General features: G+C 46.3%; 1 protein-coding gene across 1 annotated transcript in view; it reads right to left on the bottom strand.

Annotated features, from left to right (window-relative positions):
• The window catches only part of rbl1 (retinoblastoma-like 1 (p107)), a 28,380-nt gene extending 7,688 nt beyond the window's left edge, over positions 1–20,692 (bottom strand). Inside the window, exons 1-14 of the mRNA XM_088389384.1 lie at positions 20,331–20,692; positions 18,267–18,400; positions 17,759–18,039; positions 8,097–8,225; positions 5,798–5,952; positions 5,485–5,549; positions 5,217–5,409; positions 4,071–4,237; positions 3,882–3,994; positions 2,298–2,401; positions 1,912–2,049; positions 1,676–1,840; positions 1,385–1,526; positions 846–1,061 (exon numbers count right to left, since the gene is read on the bottom strand). Coding sequence (XP_088245510.1) covers positions 846–1,061; positions 1,385–1,526; positions 1,676–1,840; positions 1,912–2,049; positions 2,298–2,401; positions 3,882–3,994; positions 4,071–4,237; positions 5,217–5,409; positions 5,485–5,549; positions 5,798–5,952; positions 8,097–8,225; positions 17,759–18,039; positions 18,267–18,400; positions 20,331–20,492 — 2,164 coding nt within the window. The 5' untranslated portion in view covers positions 20,493–20,692. The remainder of the gene's footprint in view (positions 1–845; positions 1,062–1,384; positions 1,527–1,675; positions 1,841–1,911; positions 2,050–2,297; positions 2,402–3,881; positions 3,995–4,070; positions 4,238–5,216; positions 5,410–5,484; positions 5,550–5,797; positions 5,953–8,096; positions 8,226–17,758; positions 18,040–18,266; positions 18,401–20,330) is intronic.
• Between the last annotated feature and the right edge of the window lie 2,081 nt (positions 20,693–22,773).

Genomic DNA, 22,773 nt, shown 5'->3' with positions numbered 1-22,773 from the left:
AAGGAGGAAGACTTCGATGGTTTCAGTGCACAGGAGGAAGATGAAGATGGCTCTTTTTTTACTTTTACTGGTATGTTTTTTTTAACCAGCCCTGTTAGTGCTGTGCTACCGTGTTGCTGCTGTGTTACCGCTGCGTCTCAGTGACTTTGCTGAGTTACTTCCGTGTTGCTGCGGTATTATTGCCGCGTCACAGGCAGTGTTTGGAAAGAAATGTTAAGGTATGTTATTAAAGCTTTAAAAAAAAATTCTGTGTCCAGTCTTTCTTTGCTAATAACTCGCGTGCACACTTCCGCGTTGCTGCCGTACTACTGCTGCGTCACAGGCAATGTTTAGAAAGACATGTTCAAGTATGTTATTAAAACGTTAAAAAGGCTTTCTATGTAATGTCTTTCTTTGTAAAAAACTCGTGTGCATGTGCGGCTTATAGTCCGGTGCGGCTTATGTAAGAAAAAAACTGAAATATCCCAGAATTTTGGCTGGTGCGGTTTATAATCCGGTGCGGCTTATAGCCCGGCAATTACAGTAGTAAAATAATTAAAATAGTGCCAGTAATCCAAAATGAATTTGAATACCTCTGCCTTCATCAATCAATCTTTTCATCAATAAATCTATTATTTGCCAAGTTTGAGCATGCCAAACAAGGAAATTGACTCCGGTAGATCTCGGCCTCTGTACAACATTCAGGACAACGTGCAAAAATTGACAATTATTCTCAAACATCCCCTGATCTTAAACTCCTAGGAGGGCAAGGAAAAACTCAAAACTCCTTAAACACTGCATTCCATCCTTTAGTTTTTGTTGTTGTTGTAGAATATTCTATTTGTCACGTGGCGTGCGACTCTCACCTTGTAGCGGTATGCTGAGCACGGCCGTCTGGCCCGCCTGGGGGCCGATCTTCAGGGTGCCGGCTGAGCTGAGTGTCAGGCGTTTGGTAGGAGATGCAACAGGGCCGCTCGCCGTCACGGAGGCCGGTGGGTCGTCGCCAAACAGACGACGCTTAGCGCTGCCGGCGGCCGGAGAGCTGTAGCGGTCGTGCACCGATAGTGGCGACGGTGGAACTTCTACAAGAAACAACAACTAGTCTAAGCAACGGCGCCTGAGCAAATGGTTTGGCCGCAATTGGACTGGGTGAGCTCACTTATACACTTGACATGTATATTTTCTCAAATGTTTGCTCAGACACTGGTGATTTTAGGGAAACAAGTTTCCAGGCCAAATACGAAAGAATGTAAAAAAAGAAGAAAAAAAAAAGCTGAAAGTTTTTCTGGTACTGGCAAAGACCGTCCTCTTCCTGCGATGAGTTGAGTTTTGCTAATGTCAGACGACAATCTCAGACAGGCCCCGAACGGCGCAGAGGAACACCGGCTGGCATTCGGCTGGTTACCTTTGCGCATGCTGCCCACTCCAGATCGGACCTCTTGGATGCGAGGATGTACGATGGGCGACAGCGCCACCAGTGGCAGGTGGGACTGGGCGCTGCCGGTGGAAGCAGAACTGCTAGAGTCCAGACTGGACGGGAAATTAACCTGATACAAAAAGCAAAAAATATTTCCAAAGGGTGCGGCCAGTCATTGCGAGGGGTTAGCGTCTGAGGAAATCGTTGAACCACATGGGCCTTTTGTCGAAGCGGAACTAAATGTCATTGATGAGCTCGTTGCTGCAGCATTGCACTGACCTCCTCGACGGAGGGCACTTTATTGCCGGCGGCGCTCAAGGCGTTCCACAGGGCGGAGTCTGCTGTCCATGCCCGACTCTCCAGCACCTGCTCCTCGATCAGGTTCAGATGCTTGACCATGTCTCGGGACAGGCCTTCCTCGGAGCGGATGAACACCTCGATCACCTGCAAACATGCGCGCAGAGCTGTGAGATCATGTGTGCACAGGCAGGCGGGTGGCAGTGCGGAGGCCGCACCTTGAAGAAATAGAATGGGCCCAGCTTGAAGACGTCGAGGATCCACGGGAAAGTGCGTTGGGAGCTGTAGCAGAACAAAACCACCTCCAGGCAACAGGCCAGAAGAGAGCAGTGGAAGATGTCCTGCTCCAGTAGAGCCTGCCACACACCATCCAAAAGCAAATGAACACACACAGGAAAAACTCTGCTTGCAAATAAACGCACAGTAGGAAAACCACACACACGCTTCTAAAACAAACATACAAACAAAAAAACACATGCAAGACAAAAATAAATAGAAGAAACATGCCAGAAAGGAAAACTCAATACACACACACGCAGTTGTTTGCGAGAGAAGAGGCCAAATGTTCTTGAGGGTGGAGCCTAGCGTGCTCGTGTGTACGTACACTCATGTCTTTTCCTTGCAGCCTCTTGGTCTCCTGCACCAAGACGTTCTCCAGAACTTTGTAGAAGAGAATCTCGGCTAGCTTCAGGCGACTCTCAGCAAAGTCTAACGGCGCACACAATGAAAACCACACCGCACAAGGGCATTCAGCCATTTTGTAGGCTGGGCAATTGAGGCTGAAAAGGGGCAACCATTTTTTATGAGTGATAAACCAAAACCCTTCTTGTCAGGACCGATACCAATACCGATTATTGATAGTCAGTGAGGCCGATAGCTGGTGTCTGGAGTCGCTATTCATTTGAGCTTCAAGTGAAAATATTGGTGTCAAAATTTGAGATTTGGAATCGAGCAAACACTCGACTTCCTTCAAATGTGTCTACGGATGTGTTTTATGAACCAGCTCTTTCGATTTGCAACATGTTTTGTTTGATCTTGAAATTAAAAACAAACAAAATGTGCAGGGAGCCCTGCAAATGAAAAGTCCCCTGGAATTTTCAATACAACCGTACGAGACAGTAGATACTTTCTCACTGCAGTTGTCAGCCCCTTTGGCTTGGTGGGTAAATGTAGCGAGGGACTGCTACAGTGTTATTGCGATAGTTTGGCCTAGGGTTGTCACAAGAACCGATACTTCCGGTACCAATTCGGTACCAACACGCAAAAAATACGTCGATACCTGCTTTTTATGATAACGTCAGAACCGAATATTTAAGTTTTCACTCGGCGAGCTGTGTTGATTTTTGCCGCAACTGAAGGGGACAGCATGGAGCAGCACGGAGCAGCAGTCAGCAGCGCTGAAGAAGAAGAAAACCTTCAGTCTTTCAAAAATGGCTTCAGCAAGTGGGAGTAAAGTCCAACACACTGGCTTGTTGAGAAGTCAGGTCGCTCAAAGAGTCAAGTGTGGAAATATTTTGCATTCAAGGCGGATGCAACCGGAGCAATTATAGATTCATCCGTTTACTATCACTGTTGTGCCACGTTACGTTATAAATACATTAACCCGAATATGCCTACGTGCCGTCATTTCGGCTGGGGCGATACGGTTACCAAACGTATTTAATGTCAAACACATAGACAACATGTGCAGACAAAGGCTCAAATATGCAAAATTACACTTGGGCTCATGTTGAGGGTGTGTGCGCAAGCCTTGGTGGCTATAGCAGATGGATTAGTGATTTTAAAAGTAAGTGGATTCTGTTTTTTTTTTTTTTTTTTTTTTACCATGGTACAGAATTAGTATCGAGAATTGTGGAAAATCCCAGGTATTGGTACCGACTACTGAAATTCTGGTATCGTGACAACCCTAGTTTGGCCTCACCCACTGTTTGTATTCCCTCGCAACACATTCAGCATGTTTCAATGCTTTTGTGTTTTGGATTTGAAGCAAAGATCTTTAGAAAGTAAGCACATTCTCTGCTATAAAAACATGTTGAGGGAGTGTTTCAATATTGTGGATTTCACTTTGAAGTTTTGACCTATTTTTCCGGCCAATGCAATCATAACGGCGGTGGTCAATGATACGCAACATTTTGCCATTTACACGTGGTCCAGGCCTGCTTGAAAACTGTGTGGTATCCGTCAGTACCGATGTGCGACCCTGAAGAGTGATCCGCGTCGTCTGTGTACTCTTTTTTGAAGGTGTGTCCCAACGCCTTCACCCGGTTCACAATGGACTCCGTGGGGTCTCTGGAGCACGACCTGAAGCCCAAAACAACTTATTAACCCCCCCTCAATTTTGAACGCAAAGCGAAAGGTGAAGAAAAAGCAAGGTTACTTGAAGATGCACAGCAGCTGCTCGCTGGGCGCCCCCCTGAGCCCGGCCACCATGCTCTGAAGACGACTGACGCTCTGCGTGGCCGACGACACCGGCGTCACCGGCACATCCTTCTCCTTTAGGTAGGCGCGACCCGTCAGAGGCGTAGAAGGCGCCAGAGAGGCCGTCTGCACAGTCACAATTCCCGTCAGTCGCGTACCTTCGCATTCTTTAGCGTCTGCAGCAATGCGTTCCTGTTTCATTTGCCCTAAGTGCTTTTCTATTAGCGTCGGTCACTTCTCATCAGCATTCAAAGGGGCTCCCGCTCAGTCCGATTCTGTTAGCACTCGTTATCGTTAAGTTCGCATTCGTTACCACTAGTGCATGCCTGTTCCCGTTGGACTTAATGTGTTCCTGCTACTGTCAGCAAGTTCTCATTCATATTAGCATGTTCCTGATCCAGTTACCGTCATTAACTTCTAAGATGGCGTCGATGTCGTTAGCGCACAATAACAATAGCAATGGTGCACGCCCATTCCAATTAGCCCTTAGTAGCCATTAGTGTCTTTCTCGTAGCATTTGTTCTGGTTAACACTGAAACTCTCTCTGCATCCATTGCAGCCTGGTCATCCTAGAAGAGGGACCCTACCATCTGTGGTCTCTTCTCAAGGTTTCTCATTTCCCCTAGCTGGAGTTTTGAGTTTTTCCTTGCCCTCTTGGGAGTTTAAGATCAGTTTAAGATCAGGGGATGTTTGAGAATATCTTTCATTTTTCACATGTCCTGAGTGTTGTTGTTAGTCACCTAAATGTTGAACAGAGGCTGTGATTTACCGAAGTCAAATTCCTTGTTTGGCACGCTCAAACATGGCTAATAAAAAACTCTTGAATCTAGAAATGTTCCAGTCCGAGTAGGCACGAGCACAATTCTGTTAGCAGTCGCTCTCATAGGCCTGTTCTAATATGCCTCAGTGTCTTGCTGTGGGCATTTGCGCTCATTAGCCAGTATGATTATGTTAGCACTCCTCGTTAGCAACAGTACGTGCCCGATAGCAGCTACTCATTGGCATCAGCAGTGTGTTCTCATCCCAACTAGGGTCGGCGCCTTTCTGTTAGCATGCTACATTTGCATTAGCGTCAGCAGGCTGATTGTGCCATGTCGCGCTTAACCTTCTCCATGTGATGCTGCAGCTGCGTCTGAGCGGCGGTGGCATGTCCCATGCTTGTGCCCGCGGCAGCTGGCGGCTGGAAACTTTTTCTGGGCGTTCCAATTTCCTCATCGGCGTCGGCGTCCAGGAAGATGCGCTCGTCAAAGTCTCCCACTGTCAAGACGTACTCCTCATACTGGCGGTTGAGCGCTTTGCTGAAAGCAAAGACAGAGCGAGGCATTAGCAGGCCCCAACGCAAAACTGCACCAAGCGGAGGAGCGACAACCTACTTGTTGTCAATAAAGTTGTGGGGATCCAATAGTTCGGTCAGAAGATTCTCGTTGCCCTTCAGGATCTGATCGGGAACAAAGATCAAGCCAGACATTCTTTCTGTGCACCTGTGCCCGGAAAGGCCGCGAGCCAGTGTCGTGACGTCCCTTGCCACACCAAAACTTGTTTCGCCGTCTCACAGATTTGAAATTGGCCATTATCCGATTTTAGACCGATATTTTTTTATTCAACACTCTTTCTGAGTCAACTCAACTTCCGACTCGACACCCTCATTGGCTGACTCCCGCGATATAAGGAAGGGGCTTTGAGTACCTGTTTGCGGAAGAGCTTGTGCATGTAAGGCCTGAAGTAGTGTTGCTTGATGCCTTTGGCTTCCACCACCAGGCCGTCGTGAAGTTCGCACAATCTCTCCAACACGCATGGAGACGCCTCATCGGCGCACGCCTGGACTTCGTCCCCCGATGTGCCTGGCAAACGCATTTAGTGCTCACTTTGTTTTCACTTTGTTTCAGCTTTGCTGCAATTAGACCTCTACCGATCAAAAAAGGCGGTCCTTTAACTCTTTGTATGCCAGCGACGACAATACTCGTCATTGACCATTAATGACGTAGGATCCCGTTGACGAGTATTCTTGTCAACTTATTTTTATTTTTTTAATGAGTAAATAAGACCCCCGGCCACCTCCCCACTTAAAAGCAAGTGGTTAACTCTGACCACTCGCTCTTGCTGGCGAAACAGAAGTGATCGGCTTTTATGTAACTTACAATTGAGCAAACTATTTCGCTTCGTGATAGCGGTAGGGCAAAACGATAGTGTGAATTTAGAGGAGATGGCTGTGAGTACCGTGCATTTCCAGCAGTAAGTCGGATTCGTTCCCAGTGAGGGTTGGACTCCGCCAAGGCTGCCCTTTGTCACCGATTCTGTTCATAATTTTTATGGACAGAATTTCTAGGCGCAGCCGAGGCGTTGAGGGAGTCCGGTTTGGGGACCTCAGCATCACGTCTCTGCTTTTTGCAGATGACGTGGTGCTGTTGGCTTCTTCAGGCCGTGATCTCCAGCTCTCGCTGGAACGGTTCGCAGCCGAGTGTGAAGCGGTCGGGATGAGGGTCAGCACCTCCAAATCCGAGTCCATGGTCCTCAATCGGAAAAGGGTGGAATGCCCTCTCCGGATCGGGGATGAGAACCTGCCCCAAGTGGAGGAGTTCAAGTATCTTGGAGTCTTGTTCACGAGTGAGGGGAGGATGGAGCGCGAGATCGACAGGCGGATCGGTGCAGCGTCGGCAGTAATGCGGACCCTGTACCGGTCCGTTGTGGTGAAGAGAGAGCTGAGCCAAAAGGCAAAGCTCTCAATTTACCGATCGATTTACGCTCCTACCCTCACCTATGGTCACGAGCTATGGGTCGTGACCGAAAGAACGAGATCCCGGATACAAGCGGCCGAAATGAGTTTTCTCCGCAGGATGTCCGGGCTCTCCCTTAGAGATAGGGTGAGAAGCTCGGTCATCCGGGAGAGACTCGGAGTAGAGTCGCTACTCCTCCACGTTGAGAGGAGCCAGATGAGGTGGCTCGGGCATCTTATCAGGATGCCTCCTGGACGCCTCCCTGGGGAGGTGTTCCGGGCATGTCCCACCGGTAGGAGACCCCGGGGACGACCCTGGACGCGCTGGAGAGACTATGTCTCTCAGCTGGCCTGGGAACGCCTTGGGATCCCCCGGGATGAGCTGGATGAAGTGGCTGGGGAGAGGGAAGTCTGGGAGTCCCTCCTAAAGCTGCTGCCCCCGCGACCCGACCCCGGATAAGCGGAAGAAGATGGATGGATGGATGGATGGCTGTGAGTAAGCGATACACGGAAGTCCGCATCACCAGTCACCACTGGCTTAGTCATACACGTACATGCCACAGGTCAAATGTATCGCTGTCATCTGATGAGTATTCTGATGCGGGATACAGTGACGCACAAATACATCCCTTCTAAATAGCAAAACACACACACCCATTTTGAGCACCCACACAAACATCTCTGCAAATAGCCCAAAATTTTGTAAAGAGTTTGTCAAATGTGAAAATGTTGCTGTTTGCGCACATTATCAAATATGTAAATAAATGTTTTGCCTTCAAAAACACTTTTTCATTATTTTTGTCCATGTTTTATAGAAGGGAAGGGCTGTTGAGATGTCACTAAACCAACAAATATTAGTGTCAAAGTCGCAATTGTGCAGAAAATACATCTTGCACAAAAACCTCATTTTCTCCTTATTTTGTCTGATATTGCTGGTCTGAGTGAAACCAAGCTATTTTTAAATGGTGATAACAGAACGGTATAAGTTAGAATCATACTTTTTTTTCCTAATCAAAGAGGAGGGTCCAATCTTTCATTTGGTACCACCCGTGTATATAGCCACAGCACACAACATTGTGTAGACCTTACAAAATGAGTGAAAATGCTCAAAATCGGCTGGGATTTTAGGGGTCATTTTTTCTGTAAACGCTTGGCATTCAAAGTGTTAATTATCCTTGGAATTTGAATGTCACAGTTTTTATTATAAAGTCTTCCGCTGTCCCTAACAGCCCCTTGAATTAAACGGCGATGGCGCAGGGTTACAGTTCTCACCGATAAAGGCGGGGTTGATGAGCTCCTTCCTGTTGGCGCACATCAGCGCGTTTCCAAAGACCAGGTCAAGACAGCACAGCAGCAGGTGGTATGAGTTCACCAGGTCATCTCCGATCATGTGAAAGTTACCTGCCGTGGACGTAGAAATAAATTAACTGCATCGGCCTTCAGCTAGCTTAATGAGAAACGCCACACAGATGTTATGTCCCCTTAAAGCAATGCTTCTCAATTATTTTCAGTGATGCCCATTCTAAGTAGAAAACATTTCGCACCCCCCACACTTGTACTCTTATTCCCATTAAAGAAAACAAAAAATGAATAAAAAAGGAAGATCAACTTACAACAAAGAATAACTTTATTCGTAACATTGCTTTTAGTCTGTAACACAACACATTCAAAGTGTATCACTTTGCCTGAAATTCAAAAATTATTACTTTTTATTAATTATTACAATTATTAAAACTATAAACATTCTTGACCAACTGCCATTTTATGCAAAAAACAGTAAAATAAAAATGAATACCATAATTTCCGGACTATAAGCCGCGACTTTTTTCCAAAATTTTGGACCCTGCGGCTTATAGTCAGGTGCGGCTTATATAAGATTTTTTTCGTGATTTTTGTGATGACTTGATCACTTTTACTATTAACACTATTATATACAGTAATAGCTACAAAACAAACTGACAAATAACTCATTTTCAAATCAGACAAGTAAAAACTGGTCAAATATTTAAAAAAAGACATTATTAAAAGTGAAGACAATTTGCAATTCTAGTAATGACACACGAATTTGATGCACAATTTGTCTTCGCGGGCCACATAGAATGATGTGGCGGGCCGTATCTGGCCCCCGGGCCTTGAGTTTGACACCTGTGCTCTAAACCCTTTCTCTTACTCTGCCATGTGACTCAGAGATTACACAAAGCAGTGGCGCTGTTTGGACCATCTGCATTGTATTAAAACCCAATCAATCAGCATTTAAATTCAATTCTTCTGACATTTTGCTCACCAAAAACAAGTTGTAATGAATGTGAACTTTTAATGCATTTTATTCAGAACATTACTTTGAACCTTAAACGGCGGTGCGGCGTACTTATGGATTTTTGCGGCCTCCGGCCTCCAGGGGGCGCTCTAGCAGGAAGCAAGAGCGAGACAGACGAAGAAGAGATAATACGCCGAAGAAGACGTGCTAGTTTGTGTTTTGATCGTCTCGCGCATCACGCACACACCCGCATTCACACAAAGACAGGAAGATTTTATACACAAACCGTCATTATGGGGGACAAAAGAAATGCATATGATGCCGCTTTTAAGCTATACGTGTCGCTCGCTAGTTTAATGTAATTTAGCGCTTCGTGCATGAATAAGATTAGCATGAACAGACCCTCTTCACACTCGAAGAAATGCATAAAACCGACGACGAAAGAGAGACTGAGAAAGTGTGAGGCGAAGGATATCTAACGCTATTCCAATCGGACACTAAGGAGGAGGACTTCGATGGTTTCAGTGCACAGGAGGAAGATGGAGACGGCTCTTTTTTTACTTTTACTGGTATGTTTTTTTTAACCAGCCCTGTTAGTGCTGTGCTACCGTGTTGCTGCTGTGTTGCTGCTGTGTTACTGCCGCGTCTCAGTGACTTTGCTGTGTTACTTCCGTGTTGCTGCGGTATTACTGCCGCGTCACAGGCAGTGTTTGTAAAGAAATGTTAAGGTATGTTATTAAAGCTTTAAAAAAAAATTCTGTGTCCAGTCTTTCTTTGCTAATAACTCGCGTGTACACTTCCGCGTTGCTGCGGTACTACTGCTGCGTCACAGGCAATGTTTCGAAAGATATGCTCAAGTATGTTATTAAAATGTTAAAAAGGCTTTCTATGTACTGTATTTCTTTGTAAAAAAAACTTGTGTGCACGTGCGGTTTATAGTCCGGTGCGGCTTATGTAAGAAAAAAACTGAAATATCCCTGAATTTTTGCTGGTGCGGTTTATAATCCAGTGCGGTTTATAGTCCGGCAATTACGGTAATATTAAACTAAATAACATCAATTCAACATTTTCAATTCAAAGTAATCAGCAACTTTAACTCAGGAGCATGATATAAATAAAACACTTTAACCTATATAACAAAAATGAATAAAACCATTTATGCTGTTTTTTTCCCTCAATCAAAATGAGGCAGCATGATGGAGACCATATCCACGGCTGCAGGCAATATCAGCTCTTCTGCAATGCTGTGGGGGTTTTTTTTGCACTGAACAATTTGGTACGCTACTTTATATGATGCTAACAGTGCTCACTGATTGACTGAAGTAGTGTTCACAAAACGGGATGATTGTTGGCAATATTCAGCCTGTTTTTGCAAAAAAAAAAAAAAAAAAAAAACTCAAGCAGCTTATCAGCATGATTGGGCTGGATTGACATTAAGTGCCGCCTTAATTTATTTGGCTTCATACTGTCCGCTGCCAACATTGTACGGCACAGTAAACACACCACGTTTCCCACCTTAGTCACCGTGAAGCCGAGTGCTACGTACGCTTCTTCATATTTCCTTGTCTTAGCTTTTGGATGACTCTCATTTCGCTCATCTCCATCTCTCTCCGCCGTTCTTTTCAACCCTGTTAAATATTTTTCCATGGTGTCCCACTGCACTTTTTATCGCCTGCTCTGTGCTGTGTGCGTATGCTCCGTGCGCTCTACACTACTGAGCGAATACTCCCTGCGCACACTCTTACAGTAATATCGCCACTTCACCTAGTACAGCCAAAAATAACATATTCCCTGGGATCATCAACCCCCTGCCCCCCAGATATGGTAAAAAGAGTGTACCACACACACACACACACACACAGTGTTTGCAGTGATTTGTTGTTCAGAATATGTCTCGTTTTACATAAAATCCCCACAGTACTTGCCAGCTTGGATCTGATATGCCTGATATGTGGTTTCAAGTTTCAGTTGTGGTTGATTATCACTCCTAAAAATGTATTCTCAAACACTCTTTCCAATTTTACACTATCGATCATTAATTCTACAGAAGTATTTGGGTGTTTATTTCTTTTGCCAAAGACCATGAATTTGGTCTTTTTTAAATTTAAAGATAGTTTGTTTGCGTCGAACCACAACTTAAGCTTCCCCAATTCTGCTGTAACAGCCTCCAAAAGGTGCTGGAGATCTTTACTTATACAGAAGATGTTTATGTCATCAGCAAAAATGACATATTTCAGAATTTTTGAGACATTGCGGATTTCGTTTAAGTATAATATGAATAATTTTGGTCCCAATATCGACCCTTGCCGAGAGTATTTCATTCATGGTTATTTAGTATAGCGCAGGGGTGGGCAATTAATTTTTACAAGGGGCCACATGAAAAACCTGAGTTGTGTCAGAGGGCCACACCTACGATAACTTAAACCTGCTCAATTTTCTTCCATTGTAAAATGCACAAAATTATTTATTTTAAATAGCTGGTACTGGTAATTAGAAGAATACGATTATTCTGTTTATATTTATATTAAGCTATGTGAAATTGTGGTGTATAGGTCAAATAAAAAACAATCATTAATCAGTACAATTTATTCTTAACTTCTTTAACTTTTCCTCAAATGACAAAGCCGCTGCATCTCTGGGTGTGAAGTTTGAACATAAGTCCTTGTTGGGCTTGCAGTTTTGCTAGCAATGCATCAGCCTCTGTTGCGCGCTGTTTATCAGACAGATGTATTTTATCTCATGCTTGGTCGTGTAGTGACGACTCAAATTATATTCTTTAAACATAGCGACCTGTGTACCACAAATCAGGCACACGGCTTTACCTTTCATTTCTGTAAAGAAATACTTGGCAGTCCATGTCTTGTTGAAAACACGGCACTCCTTGTCAACTTTTCTTTTCTGAGGGTCAGCACACATTTCGAGGGCAGCATTACTTCGCACAGCTCACATACACGTACGCTACATAGAAGTGACGCCTCTCAAAATAAAAGCAAAACAGTTGTATTGCACGCACGACACAGATTATTTTTTTTTTAATTAAGTTGTAATCAAATATAATTTACGATTGGCCTCATGCGGGCCGGACAGGGACGCACAAAGGGCTGGATGTGTTTTGCCCAGGTCTGGATAGCAGAACCGTTCCGCGCAGTTAATTATGTAATGTGTGCCGTCAACTAGTGTTCTGTGACGTCAGAAGTTGAGCATATTTCTGTCTGTTGCAGAACCACACACGCACGCACGCACACCACATACCCCACACACCCTTCACACGCTTCATACAATAATCACACACACAAAAATCACATTCACACACCCAAAGACCCACCCATGTACACTACACACACCTGATCTCACATCCTTACGACCAAACGTGTGCCTATACCCTTTTGCCAGTTTGCCTATGAGCCACAGTGCCTGCTACTTTTTTGCCAATAATTCAGTAAAGCAATCAAAAATGAACCACGTCTTCCCTCCTGTGTTCTGACTGACACCCGGAGCGAAAAGAGTATATGACGTCATGATGGCGCCGCGGATGGCCGCCACGGTGAGTTGCTCTGTTTCTTTGTCTTATTTTGTGTGTTTTCTGTGTCCATCCCGGATCACTTTCACCAGAGAAGCGCTGTTAAACATCGGACAGTTGTCTTCTGGTATTTTCTCTCCTGTTCTCTCTGATTCAGACTGTTTGTCAGAGATTTTAGCCGAAGCGGCGGTGCTACACAAACTAGCACGACGACGCGGAAAACGAGCCGGAGCCCTCGGCAGAGAGGGTTCCGTTCTGCCCTACCATCAATTCATCTGGCGAATGTACGCTCCCTGGCGAACAAGATGGACGAACTGCTGCTCCTCACTTCAAGGAACACGGACTTCAGCAGATCCGCTGCGCTGTGTTTTGTTGAAACGTGGCTTAGCGGACGCACCACCCCCACACCGTGCCGTGGAGTCAGCTGGGTTTCGGCTAATGGGTGCAGATCGCAGCGCGGAGCTCTCCGGAAAATTAAAGGGAGGTGGTCTCTGTTCCTACATTAATGAACGTTGGTGTACTGATGTCACGGTGTTGAAAGAGTCTTGCAGCCCTCTCCTAGAAACACTTTTTATAAACTGCCTGCCGTTCTATTCACCACGGACGTTTTCCTCGATCGTCATGGCGGCTGTTTACATTCCACCACACGCACGTGCGAGTAAAGCCACACAGATGCTGGCTGACCAGGTGACAGACATGGAGAAACTTCTACCAAATTCACTAATCATTGTTGTGGGTGATCTTAAAAGGGCAAACCTCACACACGAACTCCCCAGATACAGACAGCACATAACGTGTCCCACCAGAGGGGCACAAACACTGGACCACTGCTACACCGTAATTAAGGATGCATACCACTCTGTGGCTCATGCAGCTTTAGGACTCTCAGACCACTGTCTAGTTCATCTGATCCCAGCCTACAGGCAGAAACTAAAAACTTCTATGCCTGTAGTGAGGACTGTGAGGAAGTGGACAGTGGAGTCAAGGCAGGACCTCCAAGCCTGCTTTGACTGCACCGATTGGGGAGTTTTTGAAGCTGCAACTTCAGACCTGCATGAACTGAGACTGTCACATCATACATCAGATTTTGTGAGGATCTGTGTGTGCAGACTAAGACCTTCTGCACGTACAACAACGACAAACCTTGGTTTATACCGGACCTCAGGAGGCTGCGCAAAGTCAAGGAGGAGGCCTACAGGAGCGGCGACCGGGACCTGTTCAAGCAGACCAGAAACACACTGAACCGAGAGGTCAGGAAAGCCAGGAGGTGTTACGGGGAGAGCCTGGAGAGACACCTCTCTGCCAATCCTGATCCCTCAACAGTGTAGAAAGGTCTGCAGAGCATCACGGGATTCAAGAAACGAACCCCCCGTCCTGTGGAGACCCCAAGGATTGCTAACCAGCTAAACATGTTCTACTGCAGGTTTGATCAGTCCTACCACACAACAGGACCTCCTGCAGCACAATCTACAAACTCACCTCCCCCCACAACCGCTCTGTCCACACCTCCATCACCGTTGTCACCTAGTCTCTCTCTTGCAGAGGCCGCGCCCGCACTCCAGATCCACGAGGAGGAAGTGTGCCAGATATTCCAGAGACAAAAGATCAGGAATGCACTGGGCCCAGACGCCGTGTCACCTTCCTGCTTGAAAGTCTGTGCTGAGCAGCTGGCACCCACCTTTGCACGGATCTTCAACCGTTCCCTGGAGCTGTGTGAGGTCCCCTCGTGCTTCAAGAGCTCCACCATCGTTCCAGTGGCCAAGAAGCCCGCCATCACAGATTTGAATGACTATAGACCTGTCGCTCTGACATCTGTGGTCATGAAATCTTTCGAGAGGGTAGTGCTAAACCACCTGAAGGATGTCACGGGCCCCCTGCTTGACCCCCTCCAGTTTGCCTACCAGGCAAACAGGTCTGTGGATGATGCGGTCAACATGGGACTGCACTACATCCTGCACCACCTGGACACCCCAGGAACGTACACCAGGATCCTGTTTGTGGACTTCAGCTCGGCGTTCAACACCATCGCTCCTGACATCCTCCAACAGAAGCTCATCCAGCTCGCGGTGCCTGCCTTCACCTGTCAGTGGATCACCAGCTTCCTGACCAACAGGAGACAGAGTGTGAGGCTGGGGAGCATCACATCTGACACCCGGACCACCAATACTGGCGCCCCTCAGGGGTGCGTCCTCTCCCCACTGCTCTTCTCTCTCTACACCAACGATTTCTCCGCAGGTGACTCTCCTGTGAAGCTCCTGAAGTATGCAAACGACACCACTCTCATTGGACTGATAGGACGGTGATGAGACTGCGTACAGACAGGAGGTGGAGCAGCTGGTCCACTGGTGCAGCCAAAACCACCTGGAGCCCACTCAAGACCGTGGAGATGACGGTGGACTTCAGGTGAGACCCTTCACCACTTTCACCCCTCACTATCCGCAGTAATACTATTCTCTCCACAGACCCCTTCAAGTTCCTGGGAACCACAATCTCTCGGGATCTGAAATGGACCGGCCACATAGACTCTGTCCGGAAGAAGGCCCAGCAGAGGCTGTACTTCTGAGAGAGCTCAAGAAGTTCAACCTGCCGCGGGAGCTGCTGAAGACCTTCTACACTGCCATCATCCAGTCTGTCCTCTGCACCTCCATAACTGTCTGGTTTGGATCGGTCACAAAACAAGACAAGCACAGACTGCAATGGACAATCAGGACTGCAGAAAAGATAATTGGAATCAACCTCCCATCTATCCAAGACTTGTACTGTCCAGGACCAGGAAACGTGCAAGTAACATCTCTACAGACCCTTCTCACCCAGGTTGCAGTCTGTTTGAACTACTCCCCTCCGGACGGCGTTATAGAGCTCTGTACGCCAAAACCAGCAGACACAGAGACAGCTTCTTCCCCCACGCTGTTGCTCTGATGATCTCACACCACTCTTAGAGTCTCAGAGTAATTGCTGTGCAATAACATCCTGCTCTCCACACCTTTTTTGAATTGTCTACACTGTTTGTACTACGTGTCCTCTCTGCATCCATTGCAGCCTGGTCATCCTGGAAAAGGGACCCTCTCATCTGTGGTCTCTTCTCAAGGTTTCTCATTTCCCCTAGCTGGAGTTTTGAGTTTTTCCTTGCCCTCCTGGGAGTTTGAGATCAGGGGATGTTTGAGAATATTTGTCATTTTTCACATGTCCTGAGTGTTGTCAGTCACCTAAATGTTGAACAGTCATTTTTCACATGTCCTGAGTGCTGTTAGTCACCTAAATGCTGAACAGAGGTACCGAAGTCAAATTCCTTGTTTGGCACGCTCAAACATGGCGAATAAAAACTCTTGAATCTTGAATAACCATCCAAGCCAACCCCCTATACCAGACATGGGCAAACTACGGCCCACGGGCCACATCCGGCCCATGGAGCTGTTTAATCCGGGCTGCCAAACCTGAATAAATTGTATTATTGAACTTTTTTTTTGGGTCATTTTCCCTGCAATTACTATGTTTCCCCAATAGATGGGGAAGCACCCGCCTGCGCATTTACTCCCGGAAGCCGTGTCAGAAAGCTCAGTGCACACTCACAAGTGCATGTACGTACTAAGTAGTACGGACCCGGCGCACTCCGCGCTCTATTTCAATCAGTGCCCAATTTCGAGTGTGGGCTGTGACATCAGCATTCTCGTAATTCGCGCGCTGAGCTTTCAGATACAGTTTTACGCTAATGCCACCCACAAACCTTGCCCTGGAATCCTTCCATTAAAATGAGTGGCCTGAGGAAAAGAAAGGTGGACAATTTGGCTCGACCTACGTGCGTGAGCAGACGTTCAGCCACATGAACGTCAACAAAGCCCGTCACAGCTCTAGGTTAACGGACCGACACCTCAGCTCTATCCTAAGAATTACCACAACAAATTTTACTCCAGACCATGATGCACTAGCAAAAATGGGAGACCAACAATACTATTGATTTCTTTATTTGAATGTATTCTTTCACTGATTCTTCAAGATGATGTATTTGGTCGGAATGTTTGCCGTTTGATGTGATTTCGCCTCATTAGATAAACATATTTCATAAATCTGACCTGCAGGCGCTGAAGTGATGGAAACTATCATTTATAATAACAGTGTCGTATTTAATGAGAATCACTGAGAGTAGTTTTTGGGTGAAATATTTTTTTAATGCTGTTAATAAATGCATTTGTTTTCAAAAAGCTTTTTTTGAATATCCATGCTTTACTACCTACTAAAAGTACAAACCTTTTATGCAATGACCTTTACATCTCATTTCTATTACTTCACACAAACACTACATCCATCTGCTCCTGGTTCGGCCCCCCGGTCAAAATTTAGAACCAAATTCCGCCCGCCAGTCAAAAGGTTTGCCCACCCCTGCCCTATACAGTCCTCAGGCTCCCCAACAATAGCGGTAGCAGTTTGCATTTTATTGCAATGTTTTTCCTTATTCAGATTTGTTTCAAGACAACAGTTACAGTTAGACTTCACTTTGACGGTTAATGCAGTTATTGCGATTTTGTTGTTTTATCACAGTAGATTGGTTTATTTACATTTCAAAAACCAGAAGCCATTCATTTACAAATGTGATTGCACGTTAGTTTACACATTTAAATTTTCAGATATTAAGATGTGATAGACCGTTTTTGCATGATTTGAATGAGGCAAAATAACATGCTTTTTCTCTCGGATATATTGTTATAATCATTTGTTTCATTGTAATCATTTTCTGTATAAAAATTACATTTGATGTTCAAAAAGTATTTTTTGAGTCTTGAAAAAGAGGGGGTCGTCTTATATTCAGGCCAATACGGTATGTCTAAATTCTTTGCCCTCCAGTGATTAACTCATAGGATGCAATAACCTAAGCTGATAGTGTGAGCATTTTGAAGCCTCAGAGAGACATTGCTTTACAATTGTACCCCCCAGCATCACCAGGGAGCGCCCTACTATTTATGTCTAAATTATTTGTCCTCCAGTGATTAACTCATAGAATGCAACAACCTAAGCTGATAGTGTCAGCATTTTGAAGCCTCAGAGAGACATCGCTTTGCAATTGTACCACCAATGTCTTCAGCAAAGGTGCAAGCAAACCGGCATCATAAACGATGTCTCGTCCGCTGGGAAAAACAAGGGTGTCAATGTTTAGCGGCCTACCTTTGGTGTAGACAAAGAGTGTCCAGCAGAACTTGAAGATGTCGGGAGAGTGACAGGGCAACCGGCGGTGCTTCCGGCCGCGGGGCTGGCGCGGCAGAGGAGGTGGCGCCTCGGAGCCATGCGGGCTGCGAAACATGGCGGCAAAGATGGGCTGGAACTTGCGGAAGATGACAGTGGAAACCTCAAAGTTGCGCTCCAGGCGCTCCATGCGCACACGGAAGTTCTCGCACAGGTTGGACATGTCGGACCATTTGCGCATCTTGGAGAAGAACTCGATCAGGCTGCAGGACGCACCGGCGAGTCAAGGCCATTCGTGAGAAGAAAAGCCCAACTTTAAAACAGCTACACGTGTTTTCTTTTTAACCAGAATGACAAAATGCTTTGGTAATATTATGGTTTGTCCATAATCAGATATCTATTGTCATAATAAAAAAATTAATAAAAAAAAGAGTGATTTTAGGCTGTGATTGTTTGAACTTTTTGAAGTCTGTGGTTTTTTTTTTAGCACCTGAGTTTGGCAGTGCGCAGTATCCTGGTGAGCGACACACAGTTTCCCTCCATCAGGCCTTTGCCCACCGTGGGTGTGCTTCCTTTCCTGCAGGCAGCATACAGCGAGCAGGCCAGCCAGTGCACTACCTCACCCTGTACACACACGTACACCCAACAACAACACGTCATTTTCCATCACTTTCACACAAGTACAAGAAACAATGCAGTACTGTCCTGTTCAAGCGCAGCCGACCATTTTGGTCAGGAATGGGCCGGCAATGTGGGTTTCTTATTAAATTTACTAAAACAACACCCGCTCATATTGCTCAGAACATGACGGCTTCTTGCCACATTGGGGAGGTTCTTATTTTAACAACTCAAAGAAAAGGTGTGTAGTTACCTAGCTCTACATATTTTGCTATCGATTATGTATTTGTGTTCTTGCTTATTATGGCCGGTGACCAGCTCAGGGTGTGCCCTGCTTGTCAGCTGAGATAGTATGCTGCAGCACACACACGCGAGGAGAAGCGGTTTGGAAAATGAATGAATGATCTGGTGTTGCCTTCGGTGAGATCCCAGCTTTGACCATTCAACACCTACACGGCGAGCTTGTGTGTTGAATTCAGGGGTCATTGACATGTTGCCCAGGAGCACCGGCCAGCCTCCGACGACCACATGACTAGCTCGCGAGGCTGCTCTAAGGATAGTGCACCAGCGGTGGGACCAGAGGCGATTGCTCTAAGGGTGTATTCAGACCAGAAAGGTCCTTTAGTTTGGACCAAAAGCGGATTGAATTTTTTTCGTTTAGTGCGATTCCTATTCAGACTGTACATTTTGCGAGCGAAGTATATTTTGAAAACACACCCAAGCTTGTGAGGATCTGTGCTCCCATTGGACAGCAATGACCAGGGCGGCACACAGAGCACAGACCCGGAAATGGAGGATAACATGCGAGTCCTCTGCGCTGCATTGGTTTGGATCTGTTTGTATTCACACCTGAAGCGAACCGCACCAGTTTGTTCGGAAGCAAACCGAGACCACTTCAAAAAGCGGGTCTCGGTCCGTTTCTTTAATCCGCACCAGGATTCGTTTGCGTGTATTCACACCTGCATAAAGGGTCCAGACCAAAGTCACAATCGAACCCTGGTCCGTTTAAAGTAGACCAAACAGTCAGGTCTGAATACGCCCCAAGACTGTAAGGGAAGCTCAGCTTCCCCTAAAATGTCAAAAAATAAGTGATCACATATATACTGTTGTGTGTCATTGTCATTGACTAAATATGCACTACAACACATTCAACTTATGTGTCTGTCCCTTCCGAGCAGCAGGTAAATAAACAGACACATTTTATAATGTAGGCCGAAACTGAGCTTTCCCTCCTTGAAAGACCAGCATCCGCCACTGGTTGGGAACAAGTGAATTTTTTTGGGAATGTTGCAGAAGTGATCACTTAAAGATGTGAACACTGGAAGAGATTTATAAAGGAAAGTAGTGTTGCATATTGATTTGAGAAAAACCTAAGATTGTCTTCAAATAAATGAAGACTAATGATCAATAACAGACTAGTATGTTTGTGACTATGTTACATTCGTATAAGTAATTTTCAATAACAGACTACTATGTTTGTGACTGTTACGTTCGTATAAGTAATTTGAGCAACAGTTTTATTTCATAAGTGTGTATAACACAGTTACGTATTCCTCCACAGTACAGATTAGTCAGTACCCAATAAGTATTGTTTTAGGATTCTTTGGTGGTGTTTTTGTACCCGAGAACACTCAGTTTCAAAAAGGTCGGTGACGTCGGAGCTAGCTGCCTTCAAGGACCGTCTGTAAACACAACTAATCCCAAACACTCTTCATAGTCTATGTAGCTAGCATCACCGTGCAATCACCAATATTATCGCAAGAAGTTATCGTTGAGTTGTAAATGACTACAATTGCTTGTTCATGATTAAAAGTCAATGTGCGAACGTCCGATTGACGGCGAACATTTAGAGTGCTTAAATTCCGACGTCCGTAGGTTGTCGTTGTTTGTTTGGTGAGGCAGAAACAGTCTATTCAAGTAGCCCCCTGCTGCTCACCTCCAGCGTGTACGTGTTCCAGATGGTCGTGAAGTTATCCATGGCTTCGGTGGCCGTGCGCTCGTCCATGTTGAGCTCTTGACACAGCGTTTCCAAACTCCTCCGCGCGACGCTCTCCTCCATTCGGCCCGACTCCGAATCGGACGACTCGTCGCCGCGCATCGTGGCCGACAGGGCGGCTATCGCTATCTTCACACTTGTGGTGGCCGCAGCTGGGAGGTGGTAATCCTTTTTTTAAGGGGGGGGGGGGGGGGGGTGTTAAGAAAAACGGACCCACAAATGAAAGCAAAACAAAAACACGACGCTCCTCCAGCAGCCGAGACGATGACCTAGCTCCACTTCCGCTAAACAGTGGCGCCAAAACTGCCGAGCGAGTCCCAATAGGAGGTGAATCGGCGTGTTGGTCACGTGAGGTAGTCACCCAACCAGTGCTGCCTTCTGAAGCATTTCAATAAACCGCTAACAAGGTATCTGTCACTGTTGGATAGAAATTCACGAATAGATCTTTTCCCAAAGACATTATACTTAGAAGATCTATTTTTACGTTTGTCATATTTACTGTCACTGACGTAAACAATTCCTCCACCCCTCCTCTTCAAGTTACTGTTCTGTCACTTCCGGAATGTTACAAAACAAACATGTATTCATGCGACGACAAAAAAAAAAAAAAATCAAAGAATGCGTTTTTAAACTCTGGAGAATTTGTTTTTATATCATGTTTACGGGGGGTGGTCTAAATGAAGCTCTGTTTGACCGTAATTACTGACTTACCGAACGTTATTATTATTATTATTATTATTATTATTATTATTATTATTATTATTATTATTATTATTATTATTATTATTATTATTGTAGCAACTAGTGGGTGTAATTACTGTCGGTTGTCCGATTGCTTAGGGAGGCCGTGAAGGCAGCAAATGACAATCCTGCACATTTTTGATTATATCTATAATTAATTAATCATTATATCATGGCCCACTGCAACAATATTGAGACCCGATGTGTTCCCAGCAGGAGCACAGTTGGAACCTACTGGTGTCAAGCTGCGTACAGTGACTGGCAAACTCACCCCAATGCTGGGAAGAGTGGTGGTGACTTTACATGTGGGGGGAATGTGCATGAACTTTCGGGTGTGGGTGGCAGCGGTGGGGGATCCCTGCATCATTGGATTGGACTTGCTGCGAGCAGCCCGTTGCGTGTTGGACTTGGGGAGGAACACATTGACCTTTCCAGGAGGCCCCACTGTTGAAATGGTACACCCCACGCAGTTCCCAATCACACACCTGCCGATGTCAAGAGTAGCAGTGACAGAGCATGAGCCTGACCTCTCCTCACTGCTCCTAGTTCCTTCTGCAGCCACACAGGATCCTCTTGGCTGCCTCGGTTGCCTTGCCCGGGGCTCCGCAGCAGATGATGCAGGCAGGGAGTCGGCGGTGAGGGAGGTGTGGAAGCGCAGCTGTGATGGCTTGAAAGTGGAGCAACAGGAGGAGCTGTGGCTTCTACTGTGGGAATTCAAGGACATTTTTGTTCTGAATGAAGAGGAGGTGGGCCTGACACACCTCGTGCAGCACAACATTGACACTGGGGATGCACAACCCATCAAAACACAACACCGCCGCCTTCCGCTGGCACACCAGGAGGACGCTGACAAGGCAATCGATGAGATGCTTAAGGCTGGCATCATTGAGCCACCTGATAGCCCATGGGCCTCAGGGGTCGTCATGGTTAACAAGAAAAAGTCAGTGAAGAAGAGCTTCTGCGTGGATTATCGACCCCTGAACAGTGTGACGACTCCTACCCTCTGCCCCGCATTGATGAGACCCTAGACCTGGTATCTGGGTCATCCTGGTTCTCCTCGCTGGACCTGCGCAGCGGATATTAGCAGGTGCCTCTCGCCCCCGAGGCACGGCCAAAAACAGCTTTCTGTACCGGGAGAGGTTTGTAGCAGTTCCGAGTCCTCTGTTTTGGTCTTTGCAACGCACCCGCTACTTTTGAGCAGCTTATGGAAAAGGTGCTGGCTGGCATTTCTCGACAGGAATGTTTGGTCTATCTGGATGACATTCTTGTCCATGGGAACTCTTTCAAGGCGGCTTCTGCTGGCCTGAAGTTGCATCTTGACAAGTGTTGCTTCATGAGGAGAGAGTTGGAGTTCTTGGGGCACAAGGTGGGAGGGGAAGGCATTAGGACTTTGGAAGAGAAGGTGCAGGCCGTGCGAGACTGGCCTGCTCCCAACAACTTGCGTGAGCTGAAGAACTTTCTTGGATTAGCGTCCTATTACCGGCGGTTTGTACGGGGCTTTTCGTGCATAGCCGCTCCTCTTTTCCACCTGCAGCGCAAGGACACCAAGTTTGAGTGGACGGTGGAGTGCGCACAGGCCTTCAGCTCCTTGAAAGGAGCATTGACAGAGTCTCCCATCCTTGTTCCCCCCGATCCTAAACTG

This window comes from Syngnathus floridae, chromosome 11 (genome assembly GCF_059516105.1).
Source record: "Syngnathus floridae isolate MCC-2025c chromosome 11, RoL_Sflo_1.0, whole genome shotgun sequence".
Taxonomy (NCBI): domain Eukaryota; kingdom Metazoa; phylum Chordata; class Actinopteri; order Syngnathiformes; family Syngnathidae; genus Syngnathus; species Syngnathus floridae.
This window is presented reverse-complemented; position numbering and strand designations above follow the sequence as displayed.